Here is a 15,313-nt window from a genome sequence, read left to right on the forward strand (position 1 = left end):
CATTCAAGCTTGGGGGTTGATTATTTTCCAAAAACGCTACGTAATAAATTGAATTTTACTCTCCTGTTTATATGTTGATTGTAAAATGCATCTCCCAGCCGAAGATTATCACTTATATTCTTCCAACACATATTTCACAAGTATGTTTTTCTTCCTGTCGTTCGTCTCCCCTCGCCGTTTGATTTTTGTTTCCCCTTACTTGTCAAATCGAAGATGAAATCGCAAAGTAAATGACACTCATTTGTTTGTTTTTTTCGAACACTTTTGTCCTGAAAATGTTTCGAATATTATGATACTATGGAATGTAGGACTCTCAAGTCCTTTCAGAATATATTTCGCTAAAGAAGTCACGATTTGATGACTGGCATAATTCCAAAGTCAAGAGGAAAGTTTGGATGTTGAGATTAAAAACTTCTCATGTTAATAATCACATGGACTACTGTGAGCTGTAAAATCAACATAGACATGCTCTATCAAACATCATTATATCATATATATATATATAGTATATATATATATATAATATACTATATATATAGAATATAAAAAGATAATTAAATATATGATATAGATATTATATCATATATATATATAATAATATATATATATATATATATTATATATATATATATATATATTATATATATATTATATATATATATATATACATATATATATATATATATTGTGTGTGCGTGTGCATCCATGTATGTATGTATGTTTATATATATAATGACTATTTATTTAGAGTAAATGTGTATATTCACATATACACATACACATACATATATACATATATTGCATCGTAAGTTGTAGATGTCATATATCATAGGTAAAAACATGAATAGAGAAGATCGGACATAACAGAGATAGTGTGGAATGGGAAGTTATGTGAGTTTCAATCGTTACATACGTCATCATTCCTTCGTGCATGACATAAAATCAGTTCATGCTGCCACTACAAGCTATTTAAAAAAAATCCACGTAGGAGGACAGGCTAGATCAAAATAACAGGTGCGTGGTAGAAAGGTAAAAAGAGCAGATTAGATAGACATTTGTAACTGTCAGGTAGTGAGAAATCGTCAGCATTATTCCAAATACTTTTAATTTCGTTTTCATTCCATAGATTGGTTGATGTAGTCAATGGTTTCGATTGGTCAAATGAAGATCTTTAAAAGAGATTTTCATTCAGAATCTCTGTTGTTCATTCACAACTTACCAAACACATTTACGTTCATAATATTCAGGCACTTTCAATGAACAGGGAGCGTGGGTGTTGCAATTGTAAATACACAAGCAAACATTCACAAATTCTTTGCTGGGACTCTTTATTCTTATGGACATCCAGACATGGAGAGCAGTGAAAGTAATCATTTATACACACAATAAATTTGAGACTCGGTGCAGAAGACCCTATGTAATACTTTGATTATTTTCATGTCAGAATGACGGATATTGGGTTAAATACGCGTTTAATGGTGAGGTTTGAAAATCTTTTGAAAAAGTAAGTGTAACAATCGATTACTTGGATGTCCCTGCATTGAGATACTCTTAGGCTTGAATCTGCCGCTGGCAATTATAAATACTGAACACAAGAAAAATCCCTTTCAAAATGAACATTCAGACCAGGCTTTGAATTAAAAAAAAAAATAGGAATGCTTGAACTGTTTGTGGATTCTTGGAACGAAAAAAAGGGCTTTAGTCGTGGCAGCCATTGTCGAACAATGATTGGAATACATACACATCTTGACTGTCCTCTTCTGGTTATTGCTATGTCGAATTGCTATATCGAATCACACACACACACACACACACACACACACACACACACACACACACACACACACACCTTCTTTTACGAAGACAGTCAATTCTATAGTTCGTTTGTTTTATTTCAGTGAGAGAAGGCTTGTCAGTCTGCTCTACAAATAAACCTCGTTTCTCTTAATTTGTTATTCTGAAAATACGGGAAACGAAACATCTGCTCAATTGGTGAATCGTAATGTAAGGCGGTTTTTCCACATACACAGTTCTTATCAAGATATATATATATATATATATATTATATATATACACACACACATATATATACTATATATCTATATATTTATATAATTATTATATATACGCTCTATAATATAGGTATATAGATACAATATATATATATAAATATATATACATATATTTTATACATATATAATAGTATATATATTATAGATATATGCCACCTAAAGCATTAATACATATAATATATGGTTGCCTGCATTATCGGATTATACAATAACATATCCAATATTAAATGGAAGTCTTGTCACGAAGACGGTCAAACGGATCACGTGTTTAATGAGCGACAATTTGTAATAGCGGAATCACACATTGGCAATTCAAGGCCGCGCATGTCGTAATGGTTGGTTTTGGTGATCATCGCGCGATCATCTATTGTGTGTCTGGGTCCACAGAGAAAAAAATTGTCAGCAGCTCAGTCACACGTTTGTGATTCAAAGACGTGCAGTTTATAATTACCGAAAATGCGCTCATTACAACGTAATTATGATGTAATACGGCCAAATCGTCATGAATCGTTACCTCGTCATCAAGTTTGGCGACCTGCACCAAGTGATAGAGTAAGTTCTAATGGATGGTGCATATTAGAACAAATGGTAATGCTATTGCGTCAGCGATGACGCCATTGCGTCACTGGCAACACCATTATTGCGTTAGTGTTGCATATTGCGCAATGACATGGCAACAAATGACTGTTGGCGCAGCCTGACCGTATACGTGTTGGGTGGTGTCATGGTTCCGCCACACTTGGTATACACATCGCCAGACTCGGCGGCATGGTAACGATTCACGGCGATTGTTGGCGATTTGGTCGTAATTGTATCGTATGGTGTTGTAGCTAGCAAATTTTTGGTAGTTACGAAGTGCGCAGCCTTGAATCATCAATGTGTGATTTGGCCATAAAGGTTCAGGTTCAGGAGTATCAAATATGGATTTGAAAAAGGTCTTGCCGGACCTTTGTGAAAAAATGTGTTTACCCCTAAGCAGTAAAAAGAGGGCGCGAAATTGCTCATGCGCGATGAGGATTGTGGGACTAATGCATAATTTAAAAGTTATGGTATGTCTTGCAGTGGATACTTACCTCTTCATGTAAGGTCCATGAACTTCTGTACACTACATGCATTCTCTGAATTACATTTTATAAATTAGGTAAAATGAATTACGAGAATCATTATTGCAGGACTTGATAAAGCCTTATGTAATTCACACCACAGTTTAATTAAGTGCGCTGTCGAGAGATTTACATGAAGAAAAGTAATATTGCATGATTGCTCTGAAGAGCACGACACTTTCATGAAATAATACGGCATTAGCAAAGTTATATATACTCATCACTTCGCCTACCAGTAGATAAGAATTTGGAGGCAGCAATACGGGAAGGAATTATTGTTAGGACTCATTACGTTCACTGGGAATGCTAATCCCATTGCAGTTCTAAAAGAGGAGGCGGAAGGGATCAGTAAAAAGGACATTCTTTTTCTTGTTATCATTCCGGCAGCAGAATTACACTCATTTTAACGAATCCGAGAACTTCCCAGCAGAGAAAGCTCTTTGCAGGATGAGTAGCAGTCTTCGCTTGATGATGCAGAAGTGACCAACTTTCTTTCAACAATGAATTTTAAGATGTGGTCTTATGACATTATGTTAAGGTTGGACTTACGTGTTCGTCTCCTTAAATGAATATAATTATTGTCTTAAACTAAGCCGGATTAAAGAATACCTTCAAAAAGTACTCTCTGTACAATGATAGCTTTATTTTAAAGTCTGTTTTTACTGTACTTTACTAATATCCTGCTAAGCTACGACAATAGTTAAATAAAAAATACTTAAATTACTTGTGCTTAGCTGGGTACCAGAGCATTTACCGTAGTAAAAAAAATAATTATTCTAAGGAAGGTGCTTGTCTAATACTAAAGCTACAGCAACACGACAAAAAATTGTAAAAAAATTTGGTGTTCTATTTTCAAAAAAGACAGGTTTCGCGTCAGAGGCATTGTAAGAGCTTCCTAAAATCTAGCATAAAATGGCGATGGCTTGAGCTACACTACGAGTGTGAATAGACACCGCTGGCTATGACTCTCTCTAACTTCAAAAAAACAGAGACAAGGAGAAAAAAATGAAAAAAGATCCAGGAACCGAAATCTAATCGCTTGAAAGGATGATGCCAAGTGCAGATAATGTGTCTTTCTGGTGAGAAGACATGCAAGTGCTGGGCGAGAGAGGTATAGTTAACAGCAATTCTGATTTATATCTTCTAGTTTTTAAGGAAAAAATCCACAGAGTCACTATAATAAGAAAATGAAAGTAAATGAGAGTTATACGGAGAGAAAATATAAATGTTCCTCACCACTCATAAGAAATGAATCGGATGAGGGGAAATTGGGGCCATTGAGACAACAAAGATCCTTATTTATTCGCAATCGGAATCAGCAAGTTCAACGAGTTTACCATTAGGGAAAACGGGAATTCAAATACGTGAGTTAAACAGTTGGAGGGAGTTTATCGCGTCGTTTAAAATTCTAATGGCCACAACTTTTTTTTGACTGTTTTTAAATATATATATATTTGCCAATGTAAAAAAAAAGAGGAGGGGAAGTAAACGAAAGTAATATATATATATATCAATATGGAAGAAGTTAGTGTAGAGAGAGATATAAACACAGGGAACAAACACCGCTCTATCCGCCTCAATCAACCTGGTTGCTAGTGTCGGTGGCTACCTGTAGTGCCCGACGTACAAAGCTGTAACAAGATTCATTGGGGCTACTCAGGTCTGAGGAACTCTGTGAAGAGGACGCTGCCCCTGCCGGGTCTATGGCACGAGATCTCGTGCGCCGGCGGCCGTTCCTGCGACTCCCATACCTGACGGAGGGAAGAAGGAGAAATTCAGTATATGAGAACGAAGGTCCAGACGGTGCGGATGATGTACACAAGTGGATAGAGGATATATAGGTCTATATATGGTTGCTCTTTAATGCTTGTGGTTTACCACAAATAGGTAGGATCTATGATTACGTTCAAATGCCTGTGGTTTACTATAGGTTTATAAGTAGTTTCAAATAGAATTAGGACTCAAGATACAAATAACTGACAATTCATTATTTATTGATAAAATACAATTTTGGAAATTAAAGTACCTTGAAAAACCAGATAACTTCTTTGCTCACAAATAATATTGAATTGCCGTTGTTTATTTGGTATAGGTTGGACAGAAAATTAAGTTAATTTTTTGACATTTTTTGAAGTTAGAAATTACCGGGTAAACGCACTCATGCATTCACAGAAATTAGTATATCTCATTTGATTTAATTTAACCCTGGAGAGGCTGCATATAAACGAGTCTTAATTTTAAGAAGCGATTTTTTAAATATAAATCTTTGTTAGGGGAAGGGTTAGTTATGAGGTTCAGATTATTAAAAAAAATATTTTTTGGTAGAATGTTTGCATGTTAGTACTGTAAGGTTGCTGTGGAATGCTAATTTATCGAAGGCTTTTTTTTTTTTTTTTTTTTTTTATTATTAGAACCACAACCAGAAAGTGACATGCAATAACCATATCCCCTTTTCCCATCACCGAATTATTTTGACAATTATGAATACTTGCTTTTTTGTGCGTACAAGTCCAACAAGGAACCTGAAGTTTATGCATGGAAGTCCTATTGCTGCAGCACTTCTGCACATTTCCATTGTCTTTTCAACCTAAGCGAGGAGAGTACAGTTAATAGGATTTTCTATGTAGTTGGGTGTGGATTCTATAGTTGATATCGTGTAGAATATCTTTTCCATAGGATTTGATTTTTCCTGAGAAACGGAGTCCTGTTATCATTATATTACCTCATATAAGTCCAACGTCAGTTTCTCCTGGGGTTTTTATGAAATTCTTAAAATATTTGCAAGCACTAGAAATGTTATAATTTAATCGAAGACCAAGAACATCCGAGATTATAGACGCACTATTTACTTAGCATTGCTACAAACAACCTAATCTGTAGGTTTTTCTTATCCTCACTGATAACAAGAGTTTCATAAGGATTAAACCTTGACCGAAAATGAATCAACAAAATCTGATGTAGCGTGACTTCATTCGCCCTATTCTCATAGGCTTTTCTGTAAACGGAATGAAAAAATAATCATTGTGATAAAACTTACAAGCTTTATTCCTGTTGCTGGAATGATATAGCCTTTTATTTGGGGGGTGGTGGGGAGGTTTGTTTTGGGGGGCGCTCAAGAAGAAAGTTACAGTTTATCACCAAAATTTCACTGATTTTAGGCCTGATTTCTGAGCTCATGAGAGGATACAAAGTCTCTTCTAAAGACATGAAAAGTTAATCATCTGGAAATATTTAGAGTAGTCGTTTTATAACTCGAGTACATCAATAACCTCAAAGAGAACTCTCTGTTCAGTTTTCATGCACGAAACAATATCAAAACCAATAATGAATTCCGTGGAATAAGGCTGAGAAAATACCCGATAAGCATATTATTTTCCAAAGCCAGCACAGTCCCCTCACCTGTTGGAAGGGCAAGAATCACTATCACTGTGATTGTGAGCATGATAGTGCAGGACATCATCATCATCCGTGGTAGTGGAGTTCAAGTCTCGCTCGACGCTCGACGTCTTGTCATCACTGGAAGACTGCTCGGGACGATGCCATGGTACCAACACATCTTGCGACTCAAACTGCAAGGAGTGATGCCTAGTTAGTCACCGAAGCTGGAAGTCACCTTCCACGCTATAATACCACACATTCTTAACAAGAGGTTCTTTTAAATTATTCGTCAAACTAGGTCACGTATATTTGAAAAACAAATCATTGTTCATTAGTTAAATATTGATCAGCTGATATTAAAAATAAGACCATTTGTAAATGGATATCGTCTTAAACAAGATTCATCTTTGACGAATGATACAAAAGATAAAACGGGTGGTGTAAATGAGTGAGGTACGTCCTAAGGAAGAGTGGTCATCCATAACTGAATACCTGGATTAAACCTATGTGAATTCACATCATAGGCCTGCTTATTCAAAGCATCCCATCATTGAATTAGAAAATACCCAAAGTTGGAATGAATTTGAGTAGTTATATCAAATATGAAAAGTTATTTTTATGACGTTAAAAAGCTGTGATATAATAGATAAAACAAAATTTGAATACCTTGATATGAAAATGTATTATATATTTTCTCCCTCATGTGTGGACAAAATTAGTCCATATAAATAATTTTATTATCATCTAAAGTTACTATAGTAGATTCACATCAAGCGTGAATCTGATGTCCAGGCCAGTCTCTTACGACGCGCCTGATTGGCTGTTGATAAGCCAATCACAGGGCTGGGAACTCTCAGTCTCTCTCGAGAGTTCACATAGGCAGGGTGTATGAGAGTTCACCTCTCCTGAGGGATACTTTTGAAAGCCGTATCCCTCAGGAGAGGTGAACTCCTGAAAGAGACTGAAGGTTTCCACCCCTGTGATTGGCTTATCAAAAGCCAATCAGGAGCGTCGTAAGGGACTGGCCTAGACATGAGATGCACGCTTGAAGTAAATCTACTATAGTATGGTTTAACAGTATTCTGACGGCCCAAAGGTTAATTCAAGATTTGACAGAGTCTTCGAGTCGTCCACGAAGGAAGGGGGCGAGTCGATTCGTACCTTTCTGTGCCTCTGTTCCATGGCCCACACGCTGATCATAAGGCGGCCCCCGATTCTGAGGATTCTCGCTAGCTCCCTCAGGGCTCTCACGCGCCGCTCGGTGGTGGCGAAGTGGTGGATGACAGCGATGCTAAGGGCGGCATCGAAGGTCTCGTCTCGGAACGGCAGCGCCAGGTTGTCGCTGACCATGACCTGTGGGATTGGGAGGCGATGTAGTGACGGTGCGGAGGAGGTTTCTGACGTGGGGGAGTTCCGGGATGTGCAGGATTCAGGCTATTTAATAAGAGGAGTCGGCAGTAGGATTGGGAGGCGATGCAGAGGAGGGAGTTACGGGATATACAGGGTTCAAACTCTTTACTAAGAAAAGTCTGCAACAGCGAGAAGTCTCTTGGATGGAGAATTCCCTTGGGGAAACTATTAACCTTTCAGAATATTATTGCTGTAAAAAACCCACAAACTGGAGAACAAATATATTTAGAGGCACATTCAGCTACATTAAAACCCAAGTTTCGAAAGTAGATACCGATATGTTATGTTATTATTGTTATTATTCAGAAAATAAGCCCTAAGCATATGGAACTAGCCAAGAGGGACCATTGACTTGAAACTCAAGCTTCCAAAGAATGTGGTTTTCATTTGAAGGAAGAAACGTAAAATAATTGGAAACGCAGAAAGAAGAGATGAGTTATTAGAAAAGAACAAATATAGATTAAATAATGCATAAATAAATAGATACAAGTGTTAGTAAATTACAAAATATAAGGAGAATGGCTCTAGAGTATTAATATCAGCACTGCATCTTTGAATATTGAACTCCACAAGAAATTAACCAATGCTGAGCGAGGACCTTTGTACCAGGGAAAGCGAGGAATTCAAGATAATTCCGAAAGAAAACAAAAAGTTCCGAATGAAACATTCCGGCATACAAGAGTTAATTTTCTTCTGTCTGATTCAGTTTTGGTGTTTGGGAGATTTGAATTGGGAATTGTTCAGTACAAAAATCAGTGTATTATGGGACAGTCTTTGAACTGCAGGCTAACTACGAGTATTTAAGTCGTGAACCAGCTTAGCAGTGAAGTTGCATACGATCTTCAGTTCGCAAAAGGCAGTTAGTAGGTGAAGAGGTGGGAGAGGCGGGGGGGGGGGGGGGGGGGAGCCTGAGGGGGGGGGGGGGGGGGGGGGGGGGGGGGGGCGACGAAGGTCCTCTGCCAAGGCTGTGTTTACAACAAGCCAATCGATTCAATTGAAATCTTGCCGATTCGCTCGGGGCAAAAGTTAAGTATATCTTAGTTTTACCAGACCACTGAGCTGATTAACAGCTCTCCTTGGGCTGACCCGAAGGATTAGATATTCTTTACATGGTTAGGAACCATTTTGTTTCGTAGCAACGGGACCGACAGTTTATTGTGGGATCCGAACCACATTATATCGAGAAATGAACTTGTATCACCAGAAATAAATTCCTCTGATTCCGCGTTGGTCGAGCGGAGAATCGAACTTCGGACCACCGGATTGGTAGGCGAGTCGCTTGGTGCAAACGGTACGTTTGAAATGAGTGTGGCGAATCAAGACGAAATATGAATCGTGTTGATTCTTCATGAGTTGAACCGATTCAATTCGCTTAGTGTGAATGCAGCCTTAGGGAAGAAGGATTCAGATAGGTTGTGCCAGTTGTGGTTAATTTATATCGCGGGCAGACGAATATTTATTATTCCTCACATGTTGAGTTCGCGTCTGAAGTTAATGGATTAATAATGAGATTTTTTTTTTACAAGCGGTCTTATCTACCTTACGGTTTTTGAGAATCGAGTGGGTCTTCTCTCTGCGCCACTTTCTTACAAAACTGTTATTTCTCCCTCTCGCTTGTCTGTATTCTATACCACATTATCCCAATGTGATTATTGCTATTTCATTCCGTATGTAATGCAACATTCTTTACGCATGGATATGTTGAGTAGGCATTAATTAATTAGTTAAAAGATGATGTTATTATGTCTTCTGTTCATGGTAGTCATCTTGGCAAACATTTCTTGAGAAAATATTTGTCACGCCTTTCAACTGGTAATAAATTCAGACAGCATCATTAAAGTCTAAGAATAAAAAAAACTATTTCCAATGGCAAGTATCGAAAAATAACTTCTCTCCCAATACATTCATCCGCAGGCCCCGAATTTTCAGGCACAGATCCCCCCCCCCCATCCCCCTCCATCCATCCCCCTCCCCGCGGTGAGGCGAGGTCGTAACCGAGCGCAGGTTAATCGAAGCCCTGGCGCTAAGGTGAACATTACCAATTCCCGCACCGGCGGGAAATGACCAATATCGGCGGGTAGATGTTCTCGTAAAAGATGCGTCCAGTTGCCGCACGGGACCGAAATAATTGAAATAATTGGGCTTCGCGGTTAACGTCGTCGTGTTATCGGAACCGTTTCTTCACACCTGTCGCAACTATCTTTTGTGCTTTTTTTTTTTGTTTGTTCCCGGGATCATTACCCAGAGGTCGGGCATTCCATTGAGGAGTGAGAGATGTTTAGTGTTTCTGGTGATAGAAGTTCATTCTCTAAGTGGTTCGGAAGTCACATCATGGCGCCGTTGGTCCCTTTGCTGAATAACCACTGGTTCCATGCAACGTAAAAACATCATACAAACAAACAAACAAACATTACCCGAAAGGACTTTTGTTGAACAACTGTTAAAGGACTTGTAACGATTATCACCCTTCTAGATTTTGGGGGAAAAAGTGGAAGCTGACGGAACTGAGAACGCTTCCCTTAGGTTTGGATTGATTTTGATTAAGTGAATGGAATTGTATGAGGCGCAGTACTAATGTTTTCATCTCTAGATTATCTGTTGTCTAAGGTTGTTATTTATGTTATAATAATTGTTATGATTATTGGCGTTGTTGCCATCGTTTCACAGTAGCAGGTGTTATCAGTTTTGTATTGTTAATATTGGAGTTGTGAAATCCAATCTTTGTATACTTGTTTATGTATTCTCATTCTTTATTAGATATTCACATTATTTTAAAGTATCATTATCATCGTCATATGGCATTAGATCATCGCTCATTACATATAGTACCGAGCTCGGTTTTGTTCAATTGGTTTTTTTTTTTTTTTTTTTACATTATGTTTGATCAGGTTATTTCTTCGCTTCACGTAAGTTATAATTATTGTACAATTCCAAAATTCATAGGTTTAATATATACCAATCTTATTCTTCTCATCATATATTGTCCAGATATGAATTTCAGAAGTATAAAATAATGAGGATTTACCTGGGGCAGAGAAAAAGCGTAAAAGACAAATTGAAAAAACATAATTTATTACACACACACACACACACACACACACACATATATATATATATATATATATATATAATATATATATAGTAATTATACATGATATTTATATATATATATATACATATATATATATATATATTATGTACATTTATATATATAAATATATATACATACATATATATATATATATATATATATATATATATATATATATTCTATGTATACACACACACACACACACATACATATATATATATATATATATATATATATATATATATGTATGTATATATTCTATGTATATATACATACATATATATATATATCATAATATATAATGTATACATTTGTAATATAAATATATATATATATATATCTATATATATATATATATATATATATATATATGTGTGTGTATATATATATATATATATATGATATATATATAAAGAGAGAGAGAGAGAGAGAGAGAGAGAGAGAGAGAGAGAGAGAGAGAGAGAGAGAAGTCTTACTTCATGATCACGTTCCCTTGCAGCTGCTGTGAGATTGAAACACCTGTCGACTCCCACTTTGACCACCTGATGATTGATGTGCAAATATTTCCCATTGCCGCAACCTGTCGAAGACAAAAGCACGTGTTAACGTCTGAAGGAATTTTGAGGGAGGCAGTTTTTTTTTTGTTTTTGGGGGAAGGGGGTGGGTGGGGGACGACGGTTTAATTTTCCAGGGGTGGGTTGGTTGGTTTGGCTTTCACTTTTGGGTAAGTTGCATATTTTTTGTAGGTAAAATATTATTCGATTTCACTTTTGGATAAGTTGCATTTTTTTTTTGGTAGCTAAAATTTTATTGGATTTCACTTTTGGATTAGTTGCATTTTTTTGGTAGCTAAAATTTTACTGGATTTTACTTTTGGATTAGTTGCATTTTTTCTTTGGTAGGAAAAATTATATTAGGGTTTATTTGTTTTGGGGTTTGGGCTGGAATTTTTCGGAGGTTCCAGTTTTAGAGAGGCGCTCATTTTAGGGATTTAAATTTTTTAAGGTTTGAATTTTATGGATGGTATCTTTTTTACTGTTTCAATTCCTTAGGAGTAACATGTTGAGAAGGACTTCAGTGTACGGGATTTTATTTTTTGTGTTTCACAGGTGAGTTAAATTTTTTGAGAGAATGTTAATTGTGTAGAAGAAAATGTATATTTTGTGGGCTAAATTCTTAGAGGTAGCACCATTTTTTGGACTGCATTTTGGTGGTTGGGGTTGTATTTTTGGCATTTGCGTTTTTTTCTGGTGGTTTGATATATGAAATTTCACACAAAACGTTTGTTTGTTTGTTTTCGGTAGTGAGATTCTTTAAAGCATGTAGTGACTTGTCATAATATAATCATAATAATAAAGCTTTCCTCCACCAAGTCTATGTATGGAATGCTCTCACGTGGCTAAAATACAAAGGTGATTGTTAGCATATTATGCGGAAGCCATTCTAGTCAGAGCGACATCTAGCTCTTTACTAGGCAAATCTCGCAGTCCTTTGTTATGTCTGCAAGTAAAGCATCTTGTGATCAATAAATTTACGAGGTTTTATTACTCACTTTCAGAACTGTTAAGCTTCATCACGTTCCCAAAACTGTCATTTATCTCAGACAATTTCCGAACTCATGTTAATACAGCTTGGAAACTACGAAAATCAAATTTTCTCTGTTTTATATTGGAATGGAAATAAACCAAGAAATGTTAGAGATTATTATTATCAACCGGGGAAAGGCTGATTGACATGGATATTGAATGGGACATGATTACCATGTCACAAACCAAGAGATGGTCGAGTTTGACAATTTACTGGGACATGACATGACTCATGTATTATACCAAGAAATGATTGAGATTGGTTTTGAGTGGGACATGATTGTAATGTCCTGTAGCAAGAGATGGTCGTGATTAACAATTGAGTGGGACATGATATGACTCGTGCCTTATACCAGGAAATGATTGAAATTGATATTCAATGGGACATGATTGTCATGTCATATACCAAGAGATTGTCGAGATTAACAATTGAGTGGGACATGATTCATGTCTTATATCAGGAAATGGCCTAGATTGATTTTGAGTGGGACATGATTGTAATGTCCTATTGCAAGAGATGGTCAAGATTAACAATTGAGTGAGACATGACTCATGTCTTAACCAGGCAGTAATTGAGACTGATATTGAATGGGACATGATTGTAATGTGATTGACAATTGACTGGAACATGACATGACTCGTGTCTTATACCAGGAAATAATAGATTGATTTTGAGTGGGACATGATCGTCATGTTTTAATTTTAAGAAAATTCGAGGTTAATATTGACTGGGATACCATCGCCATGCCTTCGACGGGAACTATCGAGATTTGTGTTAATTGCCATAAGATTTTCATGCCTTCAACACAGAACAGGTAGAAATTAACAACAAGTAAATTCGGGCCTTGAGAGTTCCCGAGAGAAACGGAAGTGGACTCACCAACGTCGGCCACGAACGAGCCGGGTTCGAGGTCGGTGAGGAACTGCCTGACGCGGGGCCATGCCCTGTAGCGGCCGCTGGAGAAGTGGGCAGAGATTTGATCGTAGACGTCGTGGACGTAGGCTCTCTCCAGGGCCAGTGACCTTGCCTCCCGCTCCTTTCGACTCTCCTCGGGGCTCATCCTGACACGCCCGCCGCCAGCAGCCCACACGCCCGCGTTTCCGCCTCCTCCTCGCTGCTACTTCTACTACTCGGACTACTACTTCTGCGATCCAACCCGCGGCACTTTCTCCTCCTCGTCTTCTTCTTCTTCTTCTTCTTCCTCCTCCTCCTCCCCCGCCTCCTCCTCCTCCTCCTCCTCCTTCTCCTACTCCTGCAGCAGCAGCAGCAGCCCCCTTACTGCCGCCCGCTATCAAGCCCACCGCCCTCATCCGGCTGAAAGGAAAGAAGACAGATCCGTTAATGAGAAAGAGAGTGACTCAGTGTGAGCCAAATGCTACAATGACAGATGAACAGAATTCATAAACTCCTAAAAAAAATCAACCTTCGTATTCAAGCGTTTCGTCCGTCACTTTCTTCCCTCTAAACTCAGCTCTTTAAACTCTCCTGTGCAGTCACTATCAAATTGGGGTATTATACCTGTCAGGCATCAGCATCCAGTTCAAATTCTATTTCGCTAAAACGGAAGGGAAATGGAAAATGTGATCGTGAAAGTAGACCATTTTTGGCATAATCATTTTGATCATGCCATTCGTGCCTTCGCTTCGTCTCTGGAACTCTGAGCTCTCCTCTGTGTTTCCAGTAAACATAAGGTGACTCGCCTTATTTAAGGTGGTTTATTTACACTCAAGAGGAGACTTCTATTCACATATGTGGCAATATGAGGTATCCCAGTCGAAGCTCATGCTGCTCAAGAGTGTGTGGTGGTCATACTGCTATAGTTACAGTGTTTCTCGGCAAGATAAGCGCGAGCTTCGTATTTTTGGGTCACAAACTACTCTTTTGTTAGGTTTCAAGGAGAAGATTTGATTAGGGAACCGCCACAGTGCATGAATATCATTTTAATGCGCTGTAGGAAGGTGAGATTATCCCCTAAATAATTGTAGTGTTGGGTAGATGAAGTAGGTGAACAGTCTCCTTCATTTTGTGTGGACATAGGGGCTAATGTTTTTTGTATTGCTTCGTTCGAAAAATTCAGTTTTTTTTTTCCAGGCTGAGATCTTCCTCAGAGGAAGGTTGGAGGTCACTTGAACGTGAAGCTTTTCTTCAAAACTTCGAGTCGAAACACCCACCAACATTAATAGATTTAAAGAATCCCTATTGTGTCCTATTGGGATTCAAGGCATAAGCCATTAGAGTCTATTGTTTGTCATTCTGATAGGTTGGAAAATCTCTCTCTCTCTCTCTCTCTCTCTCTCTCTCTCTCTCTCTCTCTCTCTCATTCGCTTTTCGAAATTTACTATTACTTCGTTTAAGTATTTGAGGTCCCTGATTGATTGTTTTCCGACCGAACTGTTTATCATCTCTCTCTCTCTCTCTCTTTTCGAAATTTACTGTTACTTCGTTTAAGTATCGAAGGTCCCTGGGTAATTGTTTTCCGACCGAGCTGTGCATCATATGGTATCAATTACTATTCCGTCTGTTTATATTTTTCATAGTTCAGATTATTAGGATTAAGGGAAGGAAACGTATTGCAGCATTATTGGATGTCGTTCATTATTGTAACATCCATAAATGATTATGTTATATGTCACCCGCAATGTAAAAATTGAAAGTATCTTTTTTTTTTTTTC

The 15,313-nt window shown here is 37.6% G+C and overlaps 1 protein-coding gene across 2 annotated transcripts in view; it reads right to left on the reverse strand.

Moving 5' to 3' along the window:
- The window catches only part of LOC135215459 (serine/arginine repetitive matrix protein 2-like), a 141,460-nt gene that overhangs the window by 9,818 nt on the left and 116,329 nt on the right, over positions 1–15,313 (reverse strand). Inside the window, exons 3-7 of one of the 2 annotated variants that reach the window (XM_064250184.1) lie at positions 13,521–13,955; positions 11,531–11,634; positions 7,715–7,906; positions 6,575–6,744; positions 4,785–4,926 (exon numbers count right to left, since the gene is read on the reverse strand). In XM_064250184.1, coding sequence (XP_064106254.1) covers positions 4,785–4,926; positions 6,575–6,744; positions 7,715–7,906; positions 11,531–11,634; positions 13,521–13,701 — 789 coding nt within the window. In that variant the 5' untranslated portion in view covers positions 13,702–13,955. Of the gene's footprint in view, positions 1–4,760; positions 4,927–6,574; positions 6,745–7,714; positions 7,907–11,530; positions 11,635–13,520; positions 13,956–15,313 lie in introns of both variants that reach the window. The other variant, XM_064250183.1, reaches the window with a different exon arrangement.

Source organism: Macrobrachium nipponense, chromosome 5 (genome assembly GCF_015104395.2).
Source record: "Macrobrachium nipponense isolate FS-2020 chromosome 5, ASM1510439v2, whole genome shotgun sequence".
Taxonomy (NCBI): domain Eukaryota; kingdom Metazoa; phylum Arthropoda; class Malacostraca; order Decapoda; family Palaemonidae; genus Macrobrachium; species Macrobrachium nipponense.